The sequence below is a fragment of the Aquarana catesbeiana genome, linkage group LG05 (genome assembly GCF_042186555.1).
Source record: "Aquarana catesbeiana isolate 2022-GZ linkage group LG05, ASM4218655v1, whole genome shotgun sequence".
Lineage (NCBI taxonomy): Eukaryota > Metazoa > Chordata > Amphibia > Anura > Ranidae > Aquarana > Aquarana catesbeiana.
Genome location: NC_133328.1, coordinates 367,956,555 through 367,984,525, shown reverse-complemented (window position 1 = coordinate 367,984,525; position 27,971 = coordinate 367,956,555). Strand labels below are relative to the sequence as shown.

At 40.4% G+C, this 27,971-nt stretch overlaps 1 protein-coding gene across 1 annotated transcript in view; it reads left to right on the top strand.

Annotated features, from left to right (window-relative positions):
* The window catches only part of WRNIP1 (WRN helicase interacting protein 1), a 167,134-nt gene extending 143,199 nt beyond the window's left edge, over positions 1-23,935 (top strand). Inside the window, exons 5-7 of the mRNA XM_073630959.1 lie at positions 13,627-13,782; positions 16,161-16,240; positions 23,093-23,935. Of these exons, the coding sequence (XP_073487060.1) occupies positions 13,627-13,782; positions 16,161-16,240; positions 23,093-23,353 (497 nt within the window). The 3' untranslated portion in view covers positions 23,354-23,935. The remainder of the gene's footprint in view (positions 1-13,626; positions 13,783-16,160; positions 16,241-23,092) is intronic.
* Positions 23,936-27,971: the final 4,036 nt, after the last annotated feature.

Sequence of the window (27,971 nt, the reverse complement as noted above, 5' to 3'; positions counted from 1 at the left end):
TAGCCCCGTATTAATGGAACAAAAGGGGGGGGGGGGACGATGGTACATGAAGTAGGGGGACTAAACAGATGGGCAAGAACAGACATAGCTAGGGTATCTGACTCGTTAAAGTCAAATTGGGTGGATATTTCAGCTTTTCAACTGCGGGGAACAAATGCATGTTGAGAAAGGAACTTCGTCTGCCATGCAGAATCGAGCCTCCCTGTCTCTGGATCTTCGCTGATTTCTCCTATCCCGTTGAGGTGAAGGAGTGGCCTAGATTGGGGTCGGACGGGGGTAGAAGGGAGCTTCGGGGTGTTGTGTGGTTCCAGTAGGCTCAACTTGACAATAAAGTCCTTGCCCTCTGATAAATTGAACACCGTGGAGGTAGTACCATTATGCAGCACCGATAGCTTGAAGGGGAAGCCCCATCTATATTTAATCCTAGCGGATTGTAGAACCAAGGTCACTTCTTTCATCCATCGTCTCTTATCCAGGGTTGCTGTGGAGATATCTGGGTAGATTTGTATAGTGGTCCCCTCATACAGGATTATGGGGGTGTTGTGGGAGGCCCTTAGAATCTCTTCCTTAACTAGGAAGTCTTTAAGACACATCACTATGTCCCTGGATGGTTTATCAGGTGGAAGTTTCGGCCGGAGGGCCCTGTGGATTCTGTTGCAGGTAAAGGCTGCTTCAGAGTGGTCAGGGAGCAGAGAGTGGAATATGTGCTTCACTGCTGCTTGCAGATCCACCACTGTTTCAGGGATCCCCCTCACTCTGATGTTATTTCTCCTATTGCCGTTATCAAAGCCCTCAAGGTGGGTTTGCATTTGGAGAACAGTGTCTGAGAGAGTATATGAACTGTTTTTATTTTTGCTAGATGTATTTTAGTATTTTATTCCATTTATTTTATTTTATTTAATTTCTATGCGCTGTACTGCTTTTTTATACAGAATTTTCGGGGATTTGATATTTTGACCCTCAGTATTCTAGCTGCTTATTGTAAGGTTTTTTTCTTATTGTTTGCGCTGGTTGATTTCAATTTACTGAGAGAGTGCCTCATGATCTTTGCATAGATCCTCATAGGTTAGATGAAGCTCATCATGCTTAGTATCTAGCATGTCTGTGTGGAATCCCAGAGCTGCTATCTCCTGCATCAGGGTGCTGGTAGATCTGTGCAGCTCCGCCAGGAACTTGCGGGCAAGTTTATTATACATGGCCAAGAGGCTGTTCTCCAGATCAGCCTTAATGAGATGAGGAGTGTACTTACTGTGGTCCTGTGTCATAGACTGTGAGGCTGCTGGAGTAGGAGAGACCTCATGTGCCTGCATCGGCTGAGCGCCATCTTGGGACATCGCTACTTGTTCCCGTACATGGAGCAGGTAAGTTGTTAGGGACCGCTGGGCGGTCTTCTTCTTACTGCTCCTGGAGTTCGGTATGCACCGGCTGATCCCCCAGGGGTGCAGCGGATAAAAGTGCGTGAATTTAGTGCTCACTGGCCCTGGGGAACAGGTTTAAGTCTCTGCTTCCCTCGGAGCTCCTGTGACTAGCGTCCGTCCAGTTTTGTGCCGCGCATGCGCCCCCTATGCTACCCTTTTTAATAAAAACTGAGTATATACAGAGAGCACTATTTGTCCTCCATTTTATGCTTTACATATGCCACTAATCTGCATTAGGAGAGAGATCGCAATACTTACCATCAGCCATCTATGAACCACGGGCTTCAGGTGTATAGAACCCCAGTGGGAAGGAAGTGCTGTTAGACATCATCTAAATAAGAGGTCTTATAAGAAGGTGAGCATCCACTTTGCACATGGTATTATGCACGTATATGGTGGTATCCAGGAAGAGAAGCAAATTTATAGAACACTTGGTGATTGGAGCACTTTAATATCGACATATTTATGGACTTTTTATGAATTGTTACGCATTGCACTGTGTTATTTTAGTATATTTTCTAGGTTGATGGGCTGCCTTTCTGAGCAGTAGGAATGCTCAGAATACAAGCAGGGGCAGGAAGGCTTCTGCACATCTATTTTGTACACATTGTTTAATTAGGCCTTGTTCACACAGATAATTATTTGCATGCCTTATGCAAGGCCATGTTTTGCTGGGGACAGGTGTTGCATCATCATGCTGACAGTCCCATAGATGTCTTTTGTCTTTCGGCAGCACAGACACAGCTATTGTGTCCCAATATGACATCCGTGTGGGCGTCGCCCTGGGTGCATTTGGGACTGTGCAACCCCACCCACACAAATATCATATTGGAACAATAGCAGCTTGGACTGTACGGCTGTGTGTGTCAATAGACATCTATGGGACTGCTGGTACGATGATGCACGCATCCCCGTGGCGGCCAAACACGGCTCTGCACGGGGCATGCAAGTAATCAACCATGTGAAAGAGGCCTAATGCAGTACACTCTGGGCAACTTCATTACAAAAGTCAAAAGATGTGTTAATTATGTACTCTGTATACATAAGTGTTGACCCATAAGCATCTATTATTCTTTGGACTAATGAATGGCCACTTTTAGCCCAAATGGGGTGATATTTTTTATTATTGTTGCCTTTTCATACTAGAAATAAGTTGGGTAATATTTGAAGTTGTACTGAGGAGAATGGTAGAAAGCTGGGAAATTAGAAAGTAAACCATCACTGTACTTGTCTTGGAGCTAGCTGATTTGTATGTGGCCTGAATTGTGTGCTTTCTTTCACAAGTCAAAATCACTAATTAAGTTTTGTGACAGATTCTCAATAGTATACCAGTAGTATTACAATCCTCTGCCACTATGTTTTCTTGGCTTATCTGGTCTAATTTTTCAATTTTCATGGTGTAAATTCCAGTTTGCACAGTAGCAAGCTGTCCTAAAAGTCCATTAAAGCCACAGTGCTTCTAACAGGGCGTCTGAATGACGCCTTAACCATCATCACAGCATGTTCAGCTGCCCGGGTGTATTGTTGCAGACTTAATCTGTAAGTTGAAGGCTTGAATGTAAGCCTACAGAACTGGTACATTGTTAAGCTTGGCATGATAATGAAGACATGCCAGGGAGTTCTTTTGTGAAGAGTATGATAAAAATAGCTGTTGTCAGCCATTCTGTTATCTACACTGGAAGGACATGTATACTGTAGCAAGATGGCAGCAATGTTTTTTTTTTTCTTTCTGTTTTTTGAGCTTTGAATAAAGCATAAACAGTGTAGAACATGCTTAAAACATACTCTTCATTAATATAAAAAAAAAACTTCCTTTAACTCCTTTCAAAATGAGTGGTCATTGTTTGCCATGGAAGATTATAATATGTAACAATCAGTGTAGCGCTGGACATAAAAAATGTGACTAGTGACTAAAAAAATAGTGCACAATCTCTAATATTACTAAGATATAATGTCAAAAACAGTATAAACACACGTAGATTATTCATCTAAGGCTTATATCTAAATATGATACATAGTGAAGTTTTCATGAGTGATATTCCTTATAAATGTGGGTCCATGCCCAAAATAAAAATAAATATAACATGAATAGTGAAATAAAAAGTTCGAAAAAAGTGTCCCAAATAACAATGTGTTAATTTCAAAGAAATCCAGAAAAAGATGTATTGCAGGGTTCGGGAATACTTGATCCACCTCTCGTGCAGCCCACCACCAAATGTTAAAATTGGAGGCTTACCGAAAAACCTGCGACCGCCCTTACTCAGGGGGGTCAAAACAGGCTTAGTTGTGGAAATATCCAGGGATGATGGACCCTCCAAGCCCTCTCTCACTTCATCGGACAGGCAGCCCACAGCAACGGGGACCCCGATGTGGAAGTATGCTCCCAGGAATTCCTTCAATATTTCTTCTCGGAAAAGGTCAAGTATAGGTAAACCACAGTGGTTCGCAGGGTGGAGGTGTTTCTTTGAGATGGAAAAGTGTCCTGGGATGTGCTGTTATCTTGTTTCCGGCTCAGATTTCATTCCTTCAGGCGTCTGGGTGTGGAGTCTGTACACAGGCTGAACCACTGCATCCAGTGCATGGAAAGCTCCACGCTGACCACTCTGGAGTGCAGAAGAGGAAATGACGTCACTGATGCACGGCAAACGTCCAGGCTGGTGTTGGGGATAATGCAGGGATAGCATAGGCTACGTGCTCGGGGCTCACAGCTCCTTCTACTGGCCTTTTGTAGAAGGCCAGTAGAAAAAGGCCAGTAGAAGGAGCTGTGAGCCCCGAGAGCGTAGCCTGTGCTATCCCTGCATTATCCCCAACACCAGCCTGGACGTTTGCCGTGCATCAGTGACGTCATTTCCTCTTCTGCACTCCAGAGTGGTCAGCGTGGAGCTTTCCATGCACTGGATGCAGTGGTTCAGCCTGTGTACAGACTCCACACCCAGACGCCTGAAGGAATGAAATCCGAGCTGGAAACAAGATAACAGCACATCCCAGGACACTTTTCCATCTCAAAGAAACACCTCCACCCTGCAAACCACTGTGGTTTACCTATACTTGACCTTTTCCAAGAAGAAATATTGAAGGAATTCCTGGGAGCATACTTCCACATCGGGGTCCCCGTTGCTGTGGGCTGCCTGTCCGATGAAGTGAGAGAGGGCTCGGAGGGTCCATCATCCCTGGATATTTCCACAACTAAGCCTGTTTTGACCCCCCTGAGTAAGGGCGGTCGCAGGCTTTTCGGTAAGCCTCCAATTTTAACATTTGGTGGTGGGCTGCACGAGAGGTGGATCAAGTATTCCCAAACCCTGCAATACATCTTTTTCTGGATTTCTTTGGAATTAACACATTGTTATTTGGGACACTTTTTTCGAACTTTTTATTTCACTATTCCTGTTATATTTATTTTTATTTTGGGCATGGACCCACATTTATAAGGAATATCACTCATGAAAACTTCACTATGTATCATATTTAGATATAAGCCTTAGATGAATAATCTACGTGTGTTTATACTGTTTTTGACATTATATCTTAGTAATATTAGAGATTGTGCACTATTTTTTTAGTCACTAGTCACATTTTTTATGTCCAGCGCTAGACTGACTGTTATGTACTTGATCTTTGCCTTATATCGAGGTTATTGTGTTTAGCAGCAGGATTTTCTTCAAATTTGGTCACTCACAATTCACTTATTTTATGTTTTCACATTTATGCACGTAGCGTGGTTCTTTATTTATTTTAAGATTATAATATGGATGCCACTGTATCTGAAAGTAGTTTTTTTTTTCTTATGTAGTGTAAAAATAAGGATTAGTTAGCCTTAATTCACACATGGGCAACACGACTTCAGCGCGACTTTGCAAGGCGACTTCAACGCGACTTCAGCACGACTTTAAGCAATTTACAATGCGACTTTGGCTGTGGCCAATCACAGAATAATCAGCTCTCTGGGAGGGAGGGGTTTGCCTGGGTAAACTAATTTCTTTTCCTGTAAAGTCTCTTCAATATAGATGGAGATCCGACTTGGAGGCGACTTCCATTGAATTCTATGGGTACGGGTCGCCTAGAAGTCGGATTGAAGTAGTACAGGAACCTTTTCTGAAGTCGGAGCAACTTCAGTAGTGTACATTAAGACGCTCTCATTGGCTATAATGCATTTCCCAAAGTCAAGCGACTTGGGGCGACTTGAGGGCTGACAAGTCGGATCCCAAGTCGTTGTAGTGTGAACCGACCCTAAGCGATATTGTTTCACTTTGTTTCTTAGCAGAGCAAATGTGGTCCTTTAACAAAACATATCAAAGTATAATCTTCATGGTTGTACTACTGAACTGTTATTTAGCAACTCTTGTTCTGTTTATCAGTCGTTTCTCAGCAATAAGGCTGTTTCTTTAATGCCTCTATATGGGATAAAAATGTGAGTAGCCATTCACCAAGACTCATATGTCCAAAAGAACAGTAGTATCATGTCCTCTAACATAAATTAAAGGAATTAGCATAGGTTGATATGGTAGATAGGAATGTTACATCACTCCATAATATTCTTACTGTAATTGTAGATTCACAGTGTCTCAGGGTTTATTCCTGATATTGTGAAATGTTAGACAGACTTTGATCTGAGAGGAACTGTGTAGTAGAAGCCAATTGTTTTTAGTGTCCGAGAACCACTTGTGATCCTGCCACTGTGGGCAGAGTTTTTGCAGACTAGATAAGACTTAGATATACACTCACCGGCCACTTTATTAGGTACACCTTGCTAGTACCGGGTTGGACCCCCTTATGCCTTCAGAACTGTCTTAATTCTTAGTGGCATAGATTCAACAAGGTGTTGGAAACATTCATCAGAGATTTTGGTCCATATTGACATGATAGCATCACGCAGTTGCTGCAGATTTGTCGGCTGCACATCTGTGATGCAAATCTCCCGGTCCACCACATCCCAAATGTGCTCTATTGGATAGAGATCCAGTGATTGTGGAGGCAATTGGAGTACAGTGAACTCATTGCTATGTTTAAGAAACCAGTTAACCAGAGATAATCTGAGCTTTGTCACATGGTGCATTATCCTGCTGGAAGTAGCTTCAGACTTTGTTCAGGCCTTCACATCAACTATAATAAGAGTAATATCCTTCCCCCTAGGCTCCTGTGCGAACCCCCTCTGGGTGTCGCACTCACCTTTCACTAAAGCCAAGTCTCACTTTACATACTTGGGTATCAGGATAGGGGCAATTCCTTCCTCCTTGTACACCTTACTATATCTATACTATATCACCTAACTATACCTTTACTACTAAAACATAAAGATACACAGCTATTAAATAAAGCCATTTCCCATTTTTTTTGGTGAAAGAAGAGGCCACGCATAGCTCTATCTAAATCATATCTTCCCAGAGGTGAGGGGGGCATTAGTCTCCATAATATTAGAGTGTACAATCTAGCCTGCCTACTACCAAATGTCAATAGGCCTAGACTGGACAATGAAGGCTTCCCGCTACTCAAACTTTTCCTCTGAATCTGCAATGGCCCACCCATATACGCTGGTGGCTCTACTACACTGCAAATGGAAATTGCACCACTCAAATCTACAGCACAACCTTCTTCTACAAGATACAACCATAGCATGGAGGGAAGTACGTAAGAGCTTAAACCTCTCCCCCTTCTTCTCCAGACACCTACCAATTCAAGGAAACCCCAGATTCTCTCCAGGGATGGAGCACCAAACATATTCCTTGTGGCAAAGAAATGGCCTTACTGAATTTTCCTCTCTCTGTGACATGGAAACAGGTGTACCATATGCCTTCAAGTATAGCTGAAAAATTCTTTCTGCCAAATTCCGATGCCTTCTACTTCTGGCAATGTGTCAACTTCATCCGCAACTCATGCAGGGAAAGAGGTAAGAGATTCAGGACAACAATAATGGACTGTCTACTACAACGTCTACATGGTAATTGACTTATCATGATTTATCTTATTTATTTCTTCCAGTGCTCGGGAGATGTGACCAGCCAGCTCCCTAGAACTGGCTCGGGTTTACCCCCCCTGTGGAGGGAGGACGTGTCTCATTGGGAGTGCCCTTTGTGGAGATGTGGTGTCTACTGGGGTTTACTGTCCATCTTGGGGACCAAGTATCCATCTTCAGGGGCCTTCCTTGCCTTCTGGTCCCCTTTCTTTTTTTCATCCCTTTCTGTCCCCTTGTCCTTGGCCTCTGTGGAGCTGCGGCTGATCGATTCCCCCTTGGATGTTGGGGATGTCCTGGAGTCTACTTAGAACATACATGAGCAAGGTCACCAGCCTAAACCCCTCCACCCCTCCCGTCACCCCCCGCTCGTCTTCCTGTGCATCAAAATGGGGAAAGGATTTTCCAGACCCAGAGCTAACGGACAAAATTTTGCTGGGATTCACCAAAGTCCTCCAGCTGACACCTTGTGAACAATGGAGGGAAACACAAATGAAAATAATCCATCGTGCACATATACCATACCTACTGCATAAAAACAACCCTCAATCGGCCTCCTGCCCTTTCTGTCACCAACAAAGACCTACTTTATCCCACCGCTTTTGGTTGTGCAAATACATCTCCACTTTTTGGGAACAAACCATATCCTTCATTCAAGGAGTTACCCTGCTTTACCTCCCTAAAGACCCTCTTCTCGTCTTCGGGTATTGGGACAAGCAGCTTTTGACATGGTTATCCAAAGGCAAGACCCAACACATAAATTGGATCCTACTCTGCCTTTTTCTAAAAAATTGGACATCTTCCACACATCCAAAAATTTTACAGATAAAATAAGAACTACTATTGTTGCTTCACAAAGAAATAATCAACACAGACCTCAACCACACGGCTGCCAAATAGCATTTCCTCTTACGCTGGCAGGCCTTCATGCACTGAACAATATCACCAAGCTCACTCAAGAACTTGTACAGTCGTTTCATTTACTGTGAGGGTCTCCAATCACATTACAATAAGGATGACACCTCTTGAGATCTTCCCCCCATTTTCCATCTTTTTTCAGGGATACGACCATCCAAAATTTCTCTCTCACTGGTACACTGGCAATCAACATTGGAGTACCTATTACTATTGTTGAGTACCAATGGTTCATATGATGTATGAAGGAATGCATTTACAGGCTCGATGCACCCCTTTGGCAGGGTAATGCTATTGTTGTTGTTAAATCTTCTGTAAATCATCAATAAATTCTTTTGAAAAAAAAATTAAAATGTCCTTTGGATGAGCACAGGGGCACAGATAGAAATGGACCCCTGAAGGTCACAACAAATACTGCCCTGGCACTGTTTCTTCTTTATTTTCATAGAATTATCTATATTTTTCCCCAGCTCCTTCCACATCCATATAATATAGTGAACAACAAAAAAGAGACTATATTGTTATCGTATTGTTAAGTATCATGGTGCAATCCCACCTGTTGTAGGGGCATCTATGGTAATATACAAGGCCAAGGGTTACTTTAGATTAGATCCCAATGGTCCCCCTTTGACTACAGAAAAAAAAAAGTGTTTTCTCTCCCCAGGGACATTTTTACCAAATCTGCCTCCTGAAGCTTATAGTCACTACATTTTGAAAAACGCTATATCACTCTCCTGAAGGTATGAATTCTGTGAAACGTGTTAAGAGCAGAAATCTCCAGTCCACCACCTATCTAGATATTTAAATATGCAGTATAGTTATCACAAGGCAACAATGCTTGGTATATACCAGTGGTCTCCAAACTGCGGCCAGAGGGCAAGATGTGGCCCTTCGCTTGCCTTTATCTGGCCCTATGGGGCACTATTACTCTATCTGACACCATCAGTGGGACACTGTCTCTCCCACTGACACCATCGATGGGGCACTGTCTCTCTCACTGACACCATCGATGGGGCACTGTCTCTCCCACTGACACCATCGAAGGGGCACCATTCCTCCCACTGACACCATCGATGGGGCACCATTCCTCCCACTGGTACCAAGAAAGGGGCATTTTCTACTCCTACAGTCCACACTCTGGCTCTTCTAAAGGACAGTTCTGGCTCTTCTAAACTGGCCCTTTGTTTTTAAAGTTTGGAGACCTCTGGGATATACTATTGGGTGTCGGATGAGAAAAAATGTGATTAAAGGAAATCTCTATAGTAACAGCATACACTTTTATTTTATAACATCAGCATTATAATGGCAATACAAAAGAGTAGTTATTTTGACTATCCAATGTAAGCTTACTTTAAAAATCTCCTTTCATGTTGTGAGTGCTGCCTGTCTGCTGGGCATCTCTTTCCACAATTTCCTGGACTCCCTGCATGCCTTGCAGCCTCGCCTCTGCTTCTTACTTTCAATTTCTAAGGACTACATATCCAATGGTACCTTGCTGCCTGCAGGCAGTGATTCATGTACTGACTCCACCTCTCGAAACTCCTTCTCTCAGGACCTCTCTAGTTCAAAAGGCAGTCTTTGTGAATCATGTGGCACAGCAGTGCCTACTCACAGGCCTACAGAGAATATGTGTCACAAAATTCAAGAAAGTAAATGTGTGGGGATCTTCGCGTAGTTTACAAACTCCAAGATCATTCAGAGTAATAGGAGTATGCTAGAGATAATTAAAACAAAATGTTGAAATGAATATATGATTTACATTTTTATCATAGATACTATTTAAACCGCTTCAGCCCCGGAAGATTTTACCCCCTTCCTGACCAGAGCGTTTTTTGCGATTCGTCACTGCGTCGCTTTAACTGACAATTGCGCGGTCATGCGACGTGGCTCCCAAACATAATTGATGTCCTTTTTTACCCACAAATAGAGCTTTCTTTTCGTGGTATTTGATCGCCTCTGTGATTTTTATTTTTTGCGCTGTAAACAAAATAAGAGCAACAATTTTGAAAAAAACGCATTATTTTTTACATTTTGCTATAATAAATATCCCCCAAAAATATATAAAAAATTTTTTTTTTCCTCAGTTTAGGCCGATCGTATTCTTCTACATATTTCTGGTAAAAAAAAATTGCAATAAGCGTTTATTGATTGGTTTGCGCAAAAGATATAGCGTTTTCTAAATGGGGGATAGTTTTATGGCATTTTTATTAATAATTTTTTTTTTTACTAGTAATGGCAGCAATCAGCGATTTTTATTGTGACTGCGACGTTATGGCGGACATGTCGGACATTTTTGACACATTTTTGGGACCATTGTCATTTATACAGCGATCAGTGTGATTAAAAATGCACTGATTACTGTGTAAATGACACGGGCAGTGAAGGGGTTAACCACTAGGGGGCGGGGAGGGGTTAAGTATGTCCTAAGGGAGTGATTACTAACTGTAGGGGGATGGACTAGCTGTGTCATTACTCTGATCACTGCTCCCGATGACAGGGAGCAGTGATCAGTGACACTTGTCACTAGGCAGAACGGGGAGATGCTGTTTACATCAGCATCTCCCCGTTCGTCCTCTCCATTAGGCGATCGCGGGTATCCCCGCGGCGATCGAGTCCGCAGGACCTGCGACCCGACTCACGGAGCTCCCGGCCGGCGCGTGCGCGCAATGGCATGGCGGGGAATTCAAATGGGTGTACCTGTAAGTCCATTTTCCCAGCCGTGCAATTCTGCTGACGTACATCGGCGTGCGCTGGTCGGGAACCGGTTAAGAAGCTATACTGACTACATGTATATAAGTTATTCTGTTTGCGGTATCCTCCTTTACTAGCCAATAGTTCTTTACGCTTGTGTAGACAAAAAACATTGTGCAACTGTGCAGTAGATAGACGTCTTCATGTTTTGTCTCTCTAAAAATGCGGCAAGTTTAGCAAAATACCTGTTGATTTGCCAGTGCAACCAGTGATCTACTAACTTTCTATAGGCAGTAGACACTGAATTCCCAAACTGTTATCAGCCGTGCCTAAGTTCTCTTTTGCTAGACTACAGAACTACATAATGTTACCATCTCTTCACATAATTTGTCAATCATTTTCTGTACAGGGTAGGGGGTGTGGAAAATGCAAATGCAAAGGATGGATTATGGAGATGAGGTGCAAGGGAGGTGTTTTGTAGCCCAGCAGAGGAGCGCACAGGCAGGGCTTTCTTGGAAATTCAGCAGAGGCATCACTGTCATCTCAGTGCTTTTCTGGCAGAATTTTTTGAAAAGTTGGTACATGGGGAAATGTGTATGAATTGCACAGATGTACTTCTTTCTTTTTGCCCAGACATGCACTGTAATAACATTGGGAAAATATTTTACGGCATGTTAAAGAGAAGATTACCTATTCTTTATTTTTCCGTAGTAACATCAATAAATGGTTATGATGGAGGAACTTTCCTGTCTATTATCATGCAAATGTTCTAATACACCATTGCAATTTGTTTTACTAGCTTAAGTGAAAATCAGACTTGTGCTAGTCAAGTTTGTGAGCCTCTTATCTTTGATGACTAACAGAGTACCAAATGTCAAGTAGTATAACTTTAAGGAATGCAGAACACTGGTGTCTGTTTAGTTACATAATTAGCAGGTCATCCGCATATAAATAGATGCAGCTAAAGAGTTTGGAGATAATTAAAGGGGAACTCCATCTTTGTGGAAGAAATTTTGCAAACAAAAAAATTATTATAGCATATAATATTGCTACACAAGCCATGTTGTAATTTGAGGTTATACCAGATTACATTTTCAATCTGCAACCATTGTAATTTTCTGTAAAATTCAATGCAATATGGCAACCTAAAAGCCATTCTGTTCTCGATTGACTCCTGCAGGAGTCCTTTTCCATCACAAGTAATTGCACTTGTTGCAGTATTTGATTCTCCCCAGCCCTATCTCTCTCCTGAGGGACCTTTTGACCTACAATCAGTTACGGCAGTCCTTACTGCTGCCTACCCTAGAAAGGACCTGGCAAGGTAGAGGGAAAAATGAACCAAATACCAGTCAATATTGGCAGAAAACCTTCAGGCTTCTGCTAGAAAGCTGAACATGAAGAGGGACTTCATCTTTCAGCATGACAACGACTCAAAGTATACATCCAAATCAACAAAGGAATTACTTCACAAAAGAAGATTAAAATTTTGGAATGGCCCAGTCAGAGCCCAGGCCTGAATTTGATTGAAAATCTGTGGGGTGATCTGAAGAGGGCTGTGCACAGGAGATGCCCTCACAATCTGACAGATTTGGAGTGTTTTCGCAAAGAAGAGTGGGCAAATATTGTCAAGTCAAGATGTGCCATGCTGATAGACTCATACCCAAAAAGACTGAGTGCTGTAATAAAATCAAAAGGTGCTTCAACAAAGTATTAGTTTAAGGGTGTGCACACTTATGCAACCATATTATTTTATTATTCTATTTTTACTTCCCTCCATCTAAAAGATTTCAGTTTGTTGTTCAACTGAGTTGTACAGTTTATTGGTCACATTAAAGGTGGAAAACGTTTTGAAATTATTTATCTTTGTCTCATTTTTTTACATCACAGAAACCTGACATTTTAACAGGGGTGTGTGGACTTTTTATATCCACTGTATGTCTGTTAGATTTTATCTTTAGGGTTCTTTTTTTTCTGAAACTCAGCTCAGTAAACTTTTTTTAATTTTTTTTTTACCACATTGGTTGTTAGTTTTCTCCTGTTCAGGTAGTTTGGGGGTTATTTACTAAAGGCAAATCCGCTTTGCACTACAAATGCAAACTGCACTTGAAATTGCACTGAAAGTGCACTTGGAAGTGCAGTCTCTGTAGATCCAAGGGGGACATGCAAGGGAAATAAAAAACAGCATTTTAGCTTGCACGTGATTGGATGATAAAATCAGCAGAGCTTCCCTTCATTTCAGATCTACCCCTCAGATTTACAGCGACTGCACTTTGCACTTGTAGTTTTTTTTTTTTTTGTTTTTTTTTTAGGTGGTGATGGTTGGACCTCCCATATCTCCTTTGGGTAGGGTTTCCCCTTATTTTTGAATATCTGCCCTGTTTTGGAGCACCAGTTTGAGGCTTGGTGCTCCCCTCAGCCGTGCTAATTTCTGTATTTGGTTGGTCCTTCTAAATATGTTCTTCATTCTGGAGTTTAAATAAATGAATAAAGTACTTATATAGCACTGTCACATTGCTTTACATATATATAAGGTCCCTAATTCATATTCCTACATATAAATACTAAGGCCAATTTAGACAGGAGCCAAAAGTTACTTACAACTTGTTAAATAGAGTGATATTACTAATATTTCATGTTGCTGACTTTACATTGTAGGGGAAGAACACTACAACTGTATATCAGCATTACACAAATCTATGCGAGGATCTGATCAGAATGCCTCTTTGTACTGGCTTGGTCGAATGCTTGAAGGTGGAGAAGACCCCCTTTATGTGGCTAGACGTCTTGTAAGATTTGCAAGTGAAGATATAGGTATGTAATTCTTGTTAAGCCACCTCATCGAGGTCAGCGGCTGTTAAGTCATGTCACGATTATACTGCTCTATTTAGAGACTTTGTGGATCCACCTTAATGAGCAGGTGGTACCATGAAACTTTTAATCACACTCATTATTATTAGAAATTGTCATTAAAAATTCACAATATTGATGGTAACAGAATTTTAACAAGAAAGTTTTTTTTTTTTAATTCTGTTGTATTGTGTAATGACAGTTTTAATAATGTTTAAAGGCACACAAGCCTAGCTATGAAGCTTGCTGTCTACAGCTGCATTCACACGGGAATGTGTGTGCAGCCCGGGTGGCCTCCAGCAAGGATCAGTAGATTTTTGTTGATAGTTGTAAACGCTGCTTGAAAACACTGTGGGGGTTATTTACTAAAGGAAAATCCACTTTGCACTACAGGTGCAAAGTGCACTTGAAATTGCACTGAATGTGCACTTGGAAGTGCAGTCGCTGTAGATCCGAGGGGGACATGCAAGGAAAATAAAAAACAGCATTTTAGCTTGCACATGATTGGATAATAACATCAGCAGAGCTTCCCCTCATTTCAGATCTTCCCCTCAGATTTACAGCGCCTGCACTTCCAAGTGCACTTTCAGTGCAATTTTAAGTGCACTTTGCACTTGTAGTGCAAAGTTGATTTGCCTTTCGTAAATAACCCCCAGTGGTCGATCTGCAGCAGCTGTGAGATTTGTACTGTGTACAAATAAATTGCAGGCGCCGTTGCTGTGTGTATGTAAGGCCTCATGGCAGGAGGAAAGCTGCTTGAAAATGCACCTAAAGCTGCGTTTGCACACGCGTTCAGGCGCATCAAGCACTAATTGATTTCTTGTGCCAGAATATAGTGTTGATCCATGGTGTGCTGGCGAATATGTACACTTGCTTGATGTTTTCAGGACCCAACTGGTAATTGCTGCAGCACCCATCATTTTAAGAGCCATACCTGCCAGGAATGTGTGTGTAAATTGACAAGAATATTAATTAATTAATTCTGGTCATTGGAATGAATGAATGCTCAAGTGCTAAAAGCATCTAGCGTTTAATCATGTTTAGGTGTGTCAAGTGTTTTTTAGGATCATGCCAGTGATGTTTTTTTTACTGCCCGTTAAATGCTTCTCTTGTAATACGACTGTAACGCCTATGTGTGCATGGACACATAGGCTAACATAGAGGTGCAATATATAAACAAGTCTGGTGCTACTACCAGAGTGCAGTAAATAGTTACCAGTGCCTGGATGGCAGCTGCACAATCTGTAGTATAGTATAGAATTCATACAAAGGTCTGGCAACTCAATATAAAATCCAGTCTTCTTTATTAGAATTCCATCAAGATATAGAATATAAAGGGGTTCAATATACAGAGAGGTTGACACTTTGCAGCCCTTGTTATGACTAAGGCCCCTGTGAGGGCTGAAATGCATCAACTTCTCTGTATATTGTCACTGTACTTCTCTGGAGGGAATGGTCAGGGATTTTTTTTTTTCCTGATCACTGTTATAAACAATAGCTTTAGCTGTCGTGAATGTATTTCATTAATGACAGCTTGTTTACTATTGTGATCTGTGATTGGCTACAGCTAATCGCATGTTACATGGTGTTGTGATTGGCCCAGGTACCATCTGATAGCGGTGGGCCAATCACAGTATCACAATGTTTTGCTTAGATGTAATCAGGATTGGTCATAGCGATCACATGATACCCCGGCCACTCATAGCGACCGGGTACTGAGCGCTGTGATCCGCTGTGTCCAATGGACACATCACTGTTACAAGCGATGCCTGCAGCTGCCACAGGCTCACAAGTACTGTGGGTGGACAGCAAGTGGTTAAAGGAAACAAAAACTGCAAGGCTTTGAACACCTTTTTGGATGTACCTGAAATGTTTTTAGCTCATTTAAACTGAAAGTTCAATTTGGTTTTAAGTTTCTTTTAAATATATTTATTTATTTTTATTTATTTCAGGTACATATATAGCGCCGTCAATTTACGCAGCGCTTTACATATACATTGTATATTCACATCAGTCCCTACCCTCAAGGAGCTTACAATCTAAGGTCCCTAACTCACATTCATACATACTAGGGACAATTTAGACAGAAGCCAATTAACCTACCAGCATGTCTTTGGAGTGTGGGAGGAAACCGGAGTACCCGGAGGAAACCCACGCAGGCACAGGGAGAACATGCAAACTCCAGGCAGGTAGTGTCGTGGGCCAAAGTGCTATCTACTACACCACTGTGCCGCCACTATTTATATTATTTTGGTAATGAATTACAGGGAAAATTGAAATCTTTTTGTATATTATGTTTAAGTTTTTGAATTTGTAATACATGTTTATTTTCTTTTGTCCAGGTCTAGCTGATCCCCTGGCTCTAACCCAAGCAGTGTCAGCTTATCAAGCCTGCCATTTTATTGGAATGCCGGAATGTGATGCAAGTTACTTTTTTTACTATACTTATCAACTCTTTGTCACCAAGTGCACAAGTGTAGCTTTAATTCCATGTGACATTTTGCAGTTCCAATCATGATAGTCTGCCTTTAACTCCTCTTGTGTTCATGCTTCAATTTTGGAAACCTAGAATATTGTGCAGTATTAAATTATCTGATAGATAATGCTACGTGGCAGCCTTACTATAATGCATAAGTAAACATAAGAAATGTAAATGCTATACTGATGTATTTCAACAAGCGATGAGCAGGCATCAAGGGGTGAGGCACAAAGAATCTCTCAGGAAGCCTAGACACCAGTTTCTGGCTTAAGTTCAAATAGTTTTCATATGTGTTCACTAAAGTTTACAATCTAACATTGACATACTATGGATTAAATACTACCACAGGAATACAAACGTATTGCATAGTGTCTACAATTCTTTATACCATGACGAAGGATGTATAAATAGGTGTCAACCTGTGAAGTATGAACAATAGAATGCCTAATCCAAAAGTCACAGTTCCTGAAGGCCTAGTTACTGTTAGCAGTAAGCCATAGAAAAGGGTAACCTGTCCGATGTAATAAAATAAAACAAATGGTATTATGCACATGGCAAGTAAACATTCAGGTACGGTTTTTACATACTACTGTGAAAATTGTATTTCTTTTTTTTTTTGCCTGGAATGATCAGTTACTCTTATTATTCTTACTCCTATCATTCCTAATTATAGCCTAGATGAAGCAATATAATAAATATATCACATTGCCTTTGTCATATCAAATGACAAAGCACTACTGGTGATAAACTGAAAGTACGTATTTGGCCATTCAATATTCTAAACCAGCAGTACATGAGCTTAAATAGAAGCTCTCTCTGTAGTTACTGACACTGTGGAGAAATGTATTAATTCATTGTAAGTACTGAGTAGGTGCTCTGGCAGAGAAAAGCAGGGTGAACTGTGTGCAGAGAGAGACCTGACCTGGACTGCTTTAGTTTTACTATTACGTCACTGTGCTTGCAAGTACAGAGGTCAATGAGAGGTAGTTTTAAACCTTGTTAAGTATATGTACATACTTTAGTGTCTATAACTTGGTCACAGATACACATTAAATACACAATGGGGGTTATTTACAAAAGGCAAATCCACCTTGCACTACAAGTGCAAAGTGCACTTGGAAGTGCAGTCGCTGTAGATTCGAGGGGGACATGCAAGGAAAATAAAAAAACAGCATTTTAGCTTACACATGATTGGATGATAAAATCAGCAGAGCTTCCCCTCATTTTAGATCTACCCCTCAGATTTACAGCGAGTGCACTTTCAGTGCAATTTCATATGCACTTTGCACTTCTAGCGCAAAGTGGAGTTACCTTTCGTAAATAACCCCCATTGTCCATTTTCAGCAACAAAGTTTACAAGTTCTCAAGTTAGGAGTACATGTGGATTTCTTCATCTGCAAACCATTGATGCAATTTGATTTACAGAGAAAGAATCATTTATTTCTACTTTGTCAAAGAAGGCATTTTTGAATAGACAATACATGAGGGAATTATGTATTGCAAAAATGTACTAGTGTGCTAACTTTTTTTTTTTTTTTGCTGAGACACTTCTTTTTTCAATGCTCTTGGTCTGAGAAGCAAGTCTCTTCTGTTGGAATTTTTTTTTAAATTTTTAGTCTTCAAGTGAAAGTCCCCTTAAATATCAGCTGTGTGCTGCTTTGATATTATATATATATATGTATATTTAATATTATAATCAGTGAAATGCTTAATGCTGGGTTCACGCTATCTTCGCATGTGGCTCACAGGAGGGGTCCGGTGTGTCCTTGTGCACCGTTTCAGGTCTGATTTCAGCCTAATTTTTGGCTGAATTCAGACCTGAAATGGACCAAAAGACGCACAGGTCTCCTGTGCAACTTCACACCGGAGCCACAGCGGAGATATGTGAACCAGCTCCATAGAGAGCCAGTCAAAATCTCTTGCTATTGTGAATTGGAATGCGGGGAATCCACATGCAATTTGCAATAGTTTGAAACGAGCCTAAAGGATAAGTTCACTGTTCATATTTAGGGTGGAATATGTTGCATATTCCAGCTCATGGCCCCCCACCCCCCAGTGTGACAGCGAGCAGGGGTGGTTCTTCCTGCCCCCGCTCCACCCACATGGCCACCTTATTCATACATAGCTTCCTGTGAATGAATACACTACAAGTACTGACTGCCACTGCGGCAGGCAGACCTGTAGTCTTAATGAACCACAGGTGTAGTTTATTAAAGTTGCTTGCGTGATTGAACTGCTGATTACGGATGCATTACTTTGCAGCCTCCTGATTTATAAAATAGTATATGCACTTTTTTTTTTTTTTTTACCTGCAAAAATATGTGCATTTTTTTTTTTTTTAATGCAAAAGTGAACTTAGCCTTTAACCACTTCCCGTTCAGCGATGTACCAGTATGTCACTGGATTGGAAGGGTGATATCTCGGTCATCGATGCAGCAATAACCGAGGTATCGGTGGTTCCAGCCAGAGATTCCAAAGCTGGTAAAAGTAATCTGGGCGGCTAAAAAGCCTCTGGATTACTTGTACATGCAGGGGAAGGGGGTCCCACCACCCTTTAGGCCACCTCCTCCTTTACCAGGCTCTTTTGATCGGTCGGGGAGCCTGGTAAGGATGTGATCGCTGGCATCCGACTCCAAGCACAGTGAGAGGAACTGAGGTTGTGAGATGTCAGAAATCAGAAAATTTGTCTCTTACGGTTTTGGCTCTTTGTTTCCCTGGCCGTTACTGGTCAAGGAAGCAGCCGATCAGACCAATCTGTGTCTGATCAGCTGCATATGAGGCCAAAGAAGAGGTCTGGGGCAGACCCAAGATCTCCATATATTGAGGACCTGACGCAGCCCATGCCATCACAAGGGGATATTGTTCATCCCTTGTGATAGCAATACCAGTTAATTTAAACAAAAATTAAAGGACAGTGTAAAAATGTTTTTTTTTCTTTATATAAAATGAATAAAAAGAAAAAAAAAGGTTCAAAGAGCCTCCGCCTACCCATGCACAAATGCGAATGCACACATATGTAAATGGTGATCGCACCATACATGTGAGGTATCACTGTGAACGTCAAAGTGAGAGCAATAATTCTAGCTCCAGACCTCCTGTGTAACCCTAAACTGTTAACCAGTAAAGGCTTTTAAAATGTCACCTATGGGGATTTTTAGGTACCCTAGTTTGGCGCCGTTCCTCGGGCAGATGCAGTTTTAAAGCATGACGTGTTTAATATTTATTTACTTTGCATAACACAATCTTTTATATTTTGCCAAAAATTGGGTATTATATTTAAAAAAAATTGCATTAAAAAAACGCTGTGCAAATACCGTGATACATAAAAATATGCAATGCACACCATTTTGTTCTCTAAGGCCTCTGCTTAAAAAAAATATATAATGTTTTGGGGTTCTAAGTAGCTTTATAGCAAAAATAATTATGTTTTTTTACAAGCAGGAGAGGAATGTCAAAATTGGCCTGGACTGGAAGTGGTTAAACAAACCCACAAATGTAAAATTAACAGGTTCACTTTACTGTAGAAAACCTAGGAAACATTTCTTTTCAATAAGCCCTCTTTATCAGGCTTCCTAAAGCCAAATTTTGCTTAAATGAAAAGCATAAAAATCAGAACAGGGGACATAACTTAGTGTGATGTGTCCCTTGTGTGGATTCTTCTTTCAGGAGAAATCTGACATAGTCAAGATGTCTTGATGAGAGCCCCTGACAGCTCTTTAGCTGTATTAACCCCCACCGCACTGGAATATTGAGGTGGAGGAGGGGGCAGGGTTTACACAAGAATTTACACAAGGGAGACATCAAACTAACTGTAAGTTATGTTTCTTGTGCTGATTTTTCTGTTTTTCATTATATTTAAACTTGGGCTTTAAGCACTTCAGCCCTGGAAGATTTTACCCCCTTAATGACCAGAACATTTTTTTGCGATTCAGCACTGGGTCACTTTAACTGACAATTGCGCGGTCGTGCGACGTTGTACCCAAACAAAATTGACGTCCTTTTTTTCACACAAATAAAGCTTTCTTTTGGTGGTATTTGATCACCTCTGCGGTTTTTATTTTTTGCACTATAAACAAAAAAGAGCAACAATTTTGAAAAAAAGCCAATATTTTCTCTTTTTGCTATAATAAATCTCCCACAAAAATATATAAAAAAAACTAATTTCTTCCTCAGTATGCCGATTTGTATTCTTCGACATATTTTTGGTAAAAAAAAAACAAAAAAAACGCAATAAGTGTATATTGATTGATTTGCGCAAAAGTTATAGCGTCTACAAAATAGGGGGTAGATTTATGGCATTTTTATTATTTTTTTTTTTTACTAGTAATGGCGGCGATCTGTGATTTTTATCGTGACTGCGACATTGCTGCAGACAGAGCAGACACTTTTGACACTATTTTGGCACCATTGACATTTATACAGCGATCAGAGCTAAAAATAGCCACTGATTACTGTATAAATGTCACTGGCAGGGAAGGGGTTAACACTAGGGGGCGATCAAGGGGTTAAGTATGTTCCCTCAGTGTGTTCTAACTGCAGGGGGGGTGGGCTCACTAGAACATGACAGAGGTCACTGCTCCCAATCACTGGGAGCAGTAGATCCCTGTCATGTTGCTAGGCAGAAATGCCTTGTTTGCATCTCCCCATCCTGTCTCTCCTCGTTGCAATCGCAGACCATCGTGTCCGCGGGCACACTCCCGCGGCTTGCTAAGGGAATTACAAAAGGAGGTACGGGTATGCCCTTTTGCGCACCCGTGCCATTCTGCTGACGTACATCGGTGTGCGGTGGTCGGGAAGCAGTTACGTTCAGAGAAAACCTTTCACGTTTAGGGGAGCAGATGACTTCCTCCACACAATGCAGATCTCAGTGCTTGAGCTGCCAAGTGTCAGACCCGAGCAGGTAGAATGTGGATAGGCTATCTAAGCTTAAATGGGGTATATGTACATTGGGGTTTTCAACAGACAACAATGGGCGTCAACAAATTGGCTTATATCGGGAGGTCACCAACCCAAGAAAATATGAAAACTACAAAAAGGGAAAGTATACAGGCGTTCAAGGGTGGCCTGCTGGTATTTACATATCAAAGAGAAACCGCAAATATTTATGTAAAAGAAAAAATATTGGAAACTTTATTATACAAAATTGAGGTAACATTAAAAACATATGTGGTTCATTATCCATCGATAGAATAGTATCATCTAAAAAATACTCTCAAGTGTGTCGATACAATTACATTCACGATTACACATATCTTGTTCAGATTATCATGTTCACTTAGGACAGTAATCCAAAATATTCTATTAGTTCTAAAGCTAAAAGACATATAATTAGAAAACGATAAATATGCATAGGTGCATTTTTCATAAGTATAAGTTATTTTTATCCACCTTCTATCCCCCACCTGGGTAAAATAAAAAAAATGAATATAACCCACACACTGCACAACCCAACACCACATAAAGACCCAACAACTACTTACAAAGACAAACGAAAGGCTTGGTTGCACAAATCGGAACATCACAGGGTACGGGGAGGCATATCAGAGGAACACAAAGTGGGAAAGAGTGAGTTTGGGCCACTCCAAAAAAATTCTAAATAATCAAAAATGCATAATTGTATCAACGCACTTGACAGTATTTTTCTACATGATACTATTCTGTCGACTCGATAATGAATTGCAAATGTTTTTAATGTTACCTCAATTTTGTATGATAAAGTTTTCAATATATTGGAAGTATATACAGTATACTTTTCCTTTTAGTAGTTTTGCTTATCTAAGCTTATATACAAACATGAGATGGCTTGGAGGTGGATTGGACAATAAGAGTGGAATGCAAATGCTCTTAAAGCTGAACTTCAGGTAGGTATAAAAGACACAAATAATGTAGCTCTGTAGTCATTATCACATTATGTAGTATTTTAATGCAAACTATGTAAGAGTCTAAGCTTTCTGCAGTCCCTGTACATCAGAGTTCACACAGAGCAAAGTAAAAGCAGCACAAGGAGCCAGCCAGCAGTGCTCAAAATAAGCACATGGACAGAAGCATATAGAGTAATAGAGATGAGCTTATTAATCAGCATCTTCTTCCATACTGCCCAGTCATAGACTAGGAGAGGAACGAGACCTGTAAGTGTTGCTTAACTGTAGCAAATAAAAAGCAGGGCTTCTGCGCTGCCAAACTGGATGGACAGAAACACATCCTTTGGCAGGTAAAATATATCCATTATATGTATTTCTCCTGTCTATTTAGGTGTTTGTCAAGAGTTCAGCTTTAAGAGTCTGTGGAACAAACTGAACATGTTACTTTTCTCAGTTGGGACAAAATACAGGTTTATTTTAAGTAGCTGGGTTTTAGTGAACTTGTTCTTAAAGTCACAGATCCCCTGCTGATTAGAGCAGAGCAACCAGATGACATATCCATGTCCACTCAGTTTCTGCAGAGCAGACATGGACAGAGCCTGCTCTGCTCTATGAGCAGCCAGGAGTAAACTGGCTACACTTTCAGTTTACATCCAACCAGCCTAAATGGAAGAGGATGGACTCCCTTCTGTTTTTTGTAGTGTACTGGATCGGACCTGTCCATAGTGCATGGACCTTCCGATCAGGTCCACCTGAAAAACTGACAGGTGAACCTGATGGAATCGTCCATGTGAAAGGGGTCTAAAGGTGAAATATTTTCATTTAGTTGTAATGGTGATTATTCTTATGTGTTTTACAGTTATCCTAAAATAACTCATGTAGGTAAAGAAATTAAGTTATTTTACATGATCTTATTATTTATGTTTCCTTACAGGTCATATTGGCCCAATGTGTTATGTACTTAGCCCAAGCACCAAAATCGATTGTTGCTTATAGTGCATACAATAAAGTGAAGCAGTGCTTGAAGAACCATAAGGGGCCACTTCCACCAGTTCCACTCCATCTGCGGAATGCCCCCACTAAACTAATGAAGAATTTGGGTTATGCTAAAGGCTATAAATATAATCCAATGTTCAGTGAGCCAGTACAGCAAGATTACTTGCCTCCAGAAATGAAGGGGATCAAATTTGTTTGAGCTTGATGTCTCTGCCTTAACTATGTTCTGTGAACATGCGTTGATATAAATACAATTTCTGAAATGTGCTATTATCAGTGCACTTCCAAACCAAATTTACGAATTGCTCCAAGTGCTTATTTTTGGATGTCTCATTTTTAGAATTACCTTGTAACTTTTTCTCAAAGTGTTATTTTTGTAATTGAGCATATTACAACTTGGAATGTACTCTTCTAGATAACTGGAAATAAGACAAATACATGAACGTACCTTGCTACACATCAGAACTGCCAGTGAAAGGTCTGTGCCAACAGACTGATGGGCACATGCAATGTGCTGAGATAATTTCAAGAAGCCATTCTGGAGCATAACAAAGCCCATCGACTCAGAACCTTTATAAGGAATATGACAAACTTTACGAGTGAGGCTTCCTGCACCTTTCCTCAAGTTCAATAACCAAAAACATTTTTAGTTCTAGATCAATTTTCAGAAAACCACTTCATGTCCATTGAAGGCAATTGCTTATCATAAACAAATGCAATCCAATTATTCAAATGACGATTTCTGATTGTTCACTAATAAAATACTGTGTTTTGCACATTATCAATGTCCATTGCCCTGCCTTTCTGTGTCGCACCTAAATGATTACTTTTAAGAGACTCTGTAACATGGGAAAGGGGGGATGTCATTCTGATGCATGGAGCGCAGCTACTGTACCTGCAGCAGTCTTCCAAATCTTCCTGGGATTCATTGATAAAGTTTGGGAGGCTGTCGCAAATATGTGCAGACAGTGACAGAGTATCTTTAATAAAAATAGGATCATATTTTCAGAATGTTAAGATCCATTTTGTTTCATTGCTCATCTGCACTGCAGTATTATGCTATGTAAGAATATGGAACCAAAATTATGTAATTTACTATTTTCACTGATTACCTAGTAAAAGCTACATGTCTCAGCAAATGGCTGAACTTGCCATGTGCCTGTAATTTGTAAACATGTATTAGTAATAAATGATGTCTCAACTTTCCAGAGACTAGGTTCACACTTGTGCAGGTTGGAAACACTCGAGCGTTCCCAACCCACAGGCAAATTTCGGTGCTCTTTAGCAGGTGCACAGGGATGCCATTATTTCTAATGGCACCACATGCATTGGGAAATGTGGCACGTTTTTTCACACACACCAAATTGCATGGTGCTGCAGCAATATGTGACTCAATTAAGCACAATTTAAAAAAAAAAAAGCCGGGGACTTTTTTTTCAATGCTTTTCTACAAATAGGGCAGCCCATTGAAATGAATGCGCTGACTACCCACAGAATGCAGTTCACACAAGTGTGAACATAGCAATATCAGATGTTCAAATTGAGCCATAAATGCTGTTACTTTAATGGTGGCTATTTTTTTTTCATCTGAAGGGCGGAACAAGCAGCAATAAACACTCTTCACATTGCTTTGAAGACACAGTGTTCCTCCCTCAGATTCCTTTGTAATTGCAAGAACAGGCATGCAAGGAACTTCTATTAGATTGACCCAATTTTTAATAACTCAGTGGTTTCAAATGTCTTCAGCATTCATTCCATATTCAGTTTCTCTCACCCCAAGTTGACAATCCAAAACGCTCTCATGGCTACAGAAAAACAAAATAAACTGTAAATGGAGTCCCAGAAATGTGATGTAGTGAACACATTGAATTTATTGTTCCCCATTCATGTTGTATGGGACAATTTAACATTAAGGGGACAGCTTCACTGCACTATTATCATGGATCATGAAATTTTCAGTAAATTCCAAACTAATTTCTTTTAGAGACTTCCAAACAAAATTGTCAGTTTATGTGTGCTCTTTCTTAGCTGTAAAATCATTGTAGTAAATAAAAAATACCTGGCGATCCTGCCAGTTATTTGTACTTTCTTCATTTTGATGGCAACACTTTCCTCAGCAGCTGTTCTTCAACTAGGTGATGGATAGTGGCTACTCCAGCTAACCTTGCCATCATAACAAGGCAGAGCTGAAAAGTTCTACTTTACAGATGGCGGCCTCGACAGTTAATAAGCAATTAATTCCCAAATTTACAAATATCGTCAGTAATTTTTTTTTCTTTTACTGAGCCAAGGTCACATGATGGTATTTGGCTGGGAATAAACAGCAAATATGTCACGTGAACATGCTACGACTTTCCTAATTTTACAGGATAACAGGCTTCTTTAAATCATCACGGCTGGGTTATATGCAGCTATATATAGGTTAAAAACAGAAAAGATGCAGGGACCTCTACATAACTCCTCTCACTCCCAGTCACTCCCAGCTAACCTCAACTTTTTGCAGGTTTCATGTGATGAACCTTTTCTCCCTACTAAGAGAAGCTTAAAAAAACTTTCTTCTCTCTCTCTCTCTCTCTCTCTCTCTCTCTCTCTCTCTTTCTCTCTCTCTCTCATTCCTCTTACTCCTGCTACAGAAGTCTTGAATACTTGCGTGCCATGCTTCTTCTACTTTGGATTTTGGCCAGTCAACATCTCCTGGCTCCTCTATCTGAGGGCACATTTTTAGGTGTACACTTGCAGATCCTGGGGGAGGGGTCAAGCTCAGCCTTTAGCTCTTTTGGGGGTTGTAGTACATCTGTTCAGGGCCTTAGTACCTTTTCCTATAGTGATGCCCCCATTCTGACTCCCTGCCTTTTTTTGGTGATTCAGCTGGCCAATTGACCTCAGTTTTGGTGTTCATGGGCATAATTTCTGTTTAGGCCCTGGATAGCCCAAGTCCATAGTCTGAAGATTATGGCTCCTCTCTTACCTGTTAAGGCACACACTACCAGATTTATTAGTGCTTTAGCTTCACTGACTTTTCAGCATTTGGCATCTTTCCCAGATTTTCTTGTCTGCCACCTAGGCTTCAGTTCACATATTTGTGTGAACTTGAAGCTGACAGAAGTAATTGACATCCATCATTGTTTATTCCATATTTTAATAAAAATCTCATTTGCTTTTGTTTTTTTCTAACAGAATATTTTGAATAAAAAAACACAAAAACAAATGAAAATGGCATGAACAAACATAATGGGACCCTTAACTTAATATTTTGTTGCACTTAAGACAATTACTGAAAACATGCAATGTTGGTAGTTCTCAATGAGGCTTCTGCACCTGCTAAAAGGTAGTTGACCCATTCTTTTTTATCAAACTCATTCAGCTGTCTCGAGTTTGAAAGCTATGTTCTCTGGACTGCATGTGACAGCTCTTTCCAAAAATGTTCAATAGGATTCAGATCAGGCCTCATAGAAGGCCGCTTCAAAACATTCTAATAGTTTGTTTTAAGCCATTCTGAGTGCTTTTAGCTGTGTGTTTTGGGTCATTAACTGGTCGGAGGACCCATGACCTGCAGCCGAGACAGATTTCTGACACTGGGTAGTACATTTCACACCAGAAATCCTTGAAAGCTTAATTTTTTCATCTAAGAACATAGAGCTGATGGAACTTGCCAAAGAGCTCCAGATTTGTCTCATCTGTCCATAGGACAATCTCTCAAAACATTGTGGTTTTTTGTTTTTGATATGGATTTTAGCAATTTCTACTGTTTTTTTTCTGCTATCAATAGTGGAGTCCTCTTCGGTCTTTGAGCCCACGATTGCTCAAAAAGCGATACATGGTGTGATCAGACACTCTGATGTACCTCGATCATTAAGTTCAGCTTGTATCTTTTAAAAGTTTAACTTGGCTGTTTGTCTACTATTCACACTATTTGCCTGGTCAATCATCCTCTTGTGGCCACATCCAGCGAGGTTGGCTACACGGCCATAGATCTTAAATTTGTTAAATACATTTGCAATTGTAGTCACAGGAAAACCTGCTTTAAGATGGTCTTTACCTTTCACCTGCTGGTCTATGATTTTCTTTCTGATCTCCTCAGACATCTCTTTCCTTTCCTTTACTTTACTTTATCTGGCCCATGTTCACTGTGGTGCTCAAGACGATAACAAAGAGCAAAGTGACTGTCCTTTTAAATAGACTGACTGATTGCAAGTTTGAAGACGTGTGATACTAATTACAGAAAACAATTAGTTTGAAATATTACTATGATCTAGGTGTTTTTTTAATCTTTGCTAGGGGTACTAACAAATCTATACAAACCATTTTAGAAAATCATTGTAGAATAAATAACAATGTATCTATTTTCACACTTTCTTTACTCTAAAGTCATGCATACATGAGACAATTGCTTTTAACTGAATCATTTTTCAAGAGGAGTGAAACATTGTTTTAATGGGCTGTGGGATTACCAGCACATTTGTCCATGTCTGTATATGCTTATAGCTTATAGAACAGTTTACATACGGTTTTACAGTACCATACTGGATCGTGTGTTATTAATACAGTATCTCACAAAAGTGAGTACTCCCCTCACATTTTTGTATATATTTTATTATATCTTTTCATGTGACTTCACTGAAGAAATTACACTTTGCTACAATGTAAAGAAGTAAGTGTACAGCTTGTATAACAGTGTACATTTGCTGTCCCCTCAAAATAACTCAACACACAACCATTAATGTCTAAACTGCTGGCAACAAAAGTGAGTACATCCCTAAGTGAAAATGTCCAAATTGGGCCCAAAGTGGCAATATTTTGTGTGACCACCATTATTT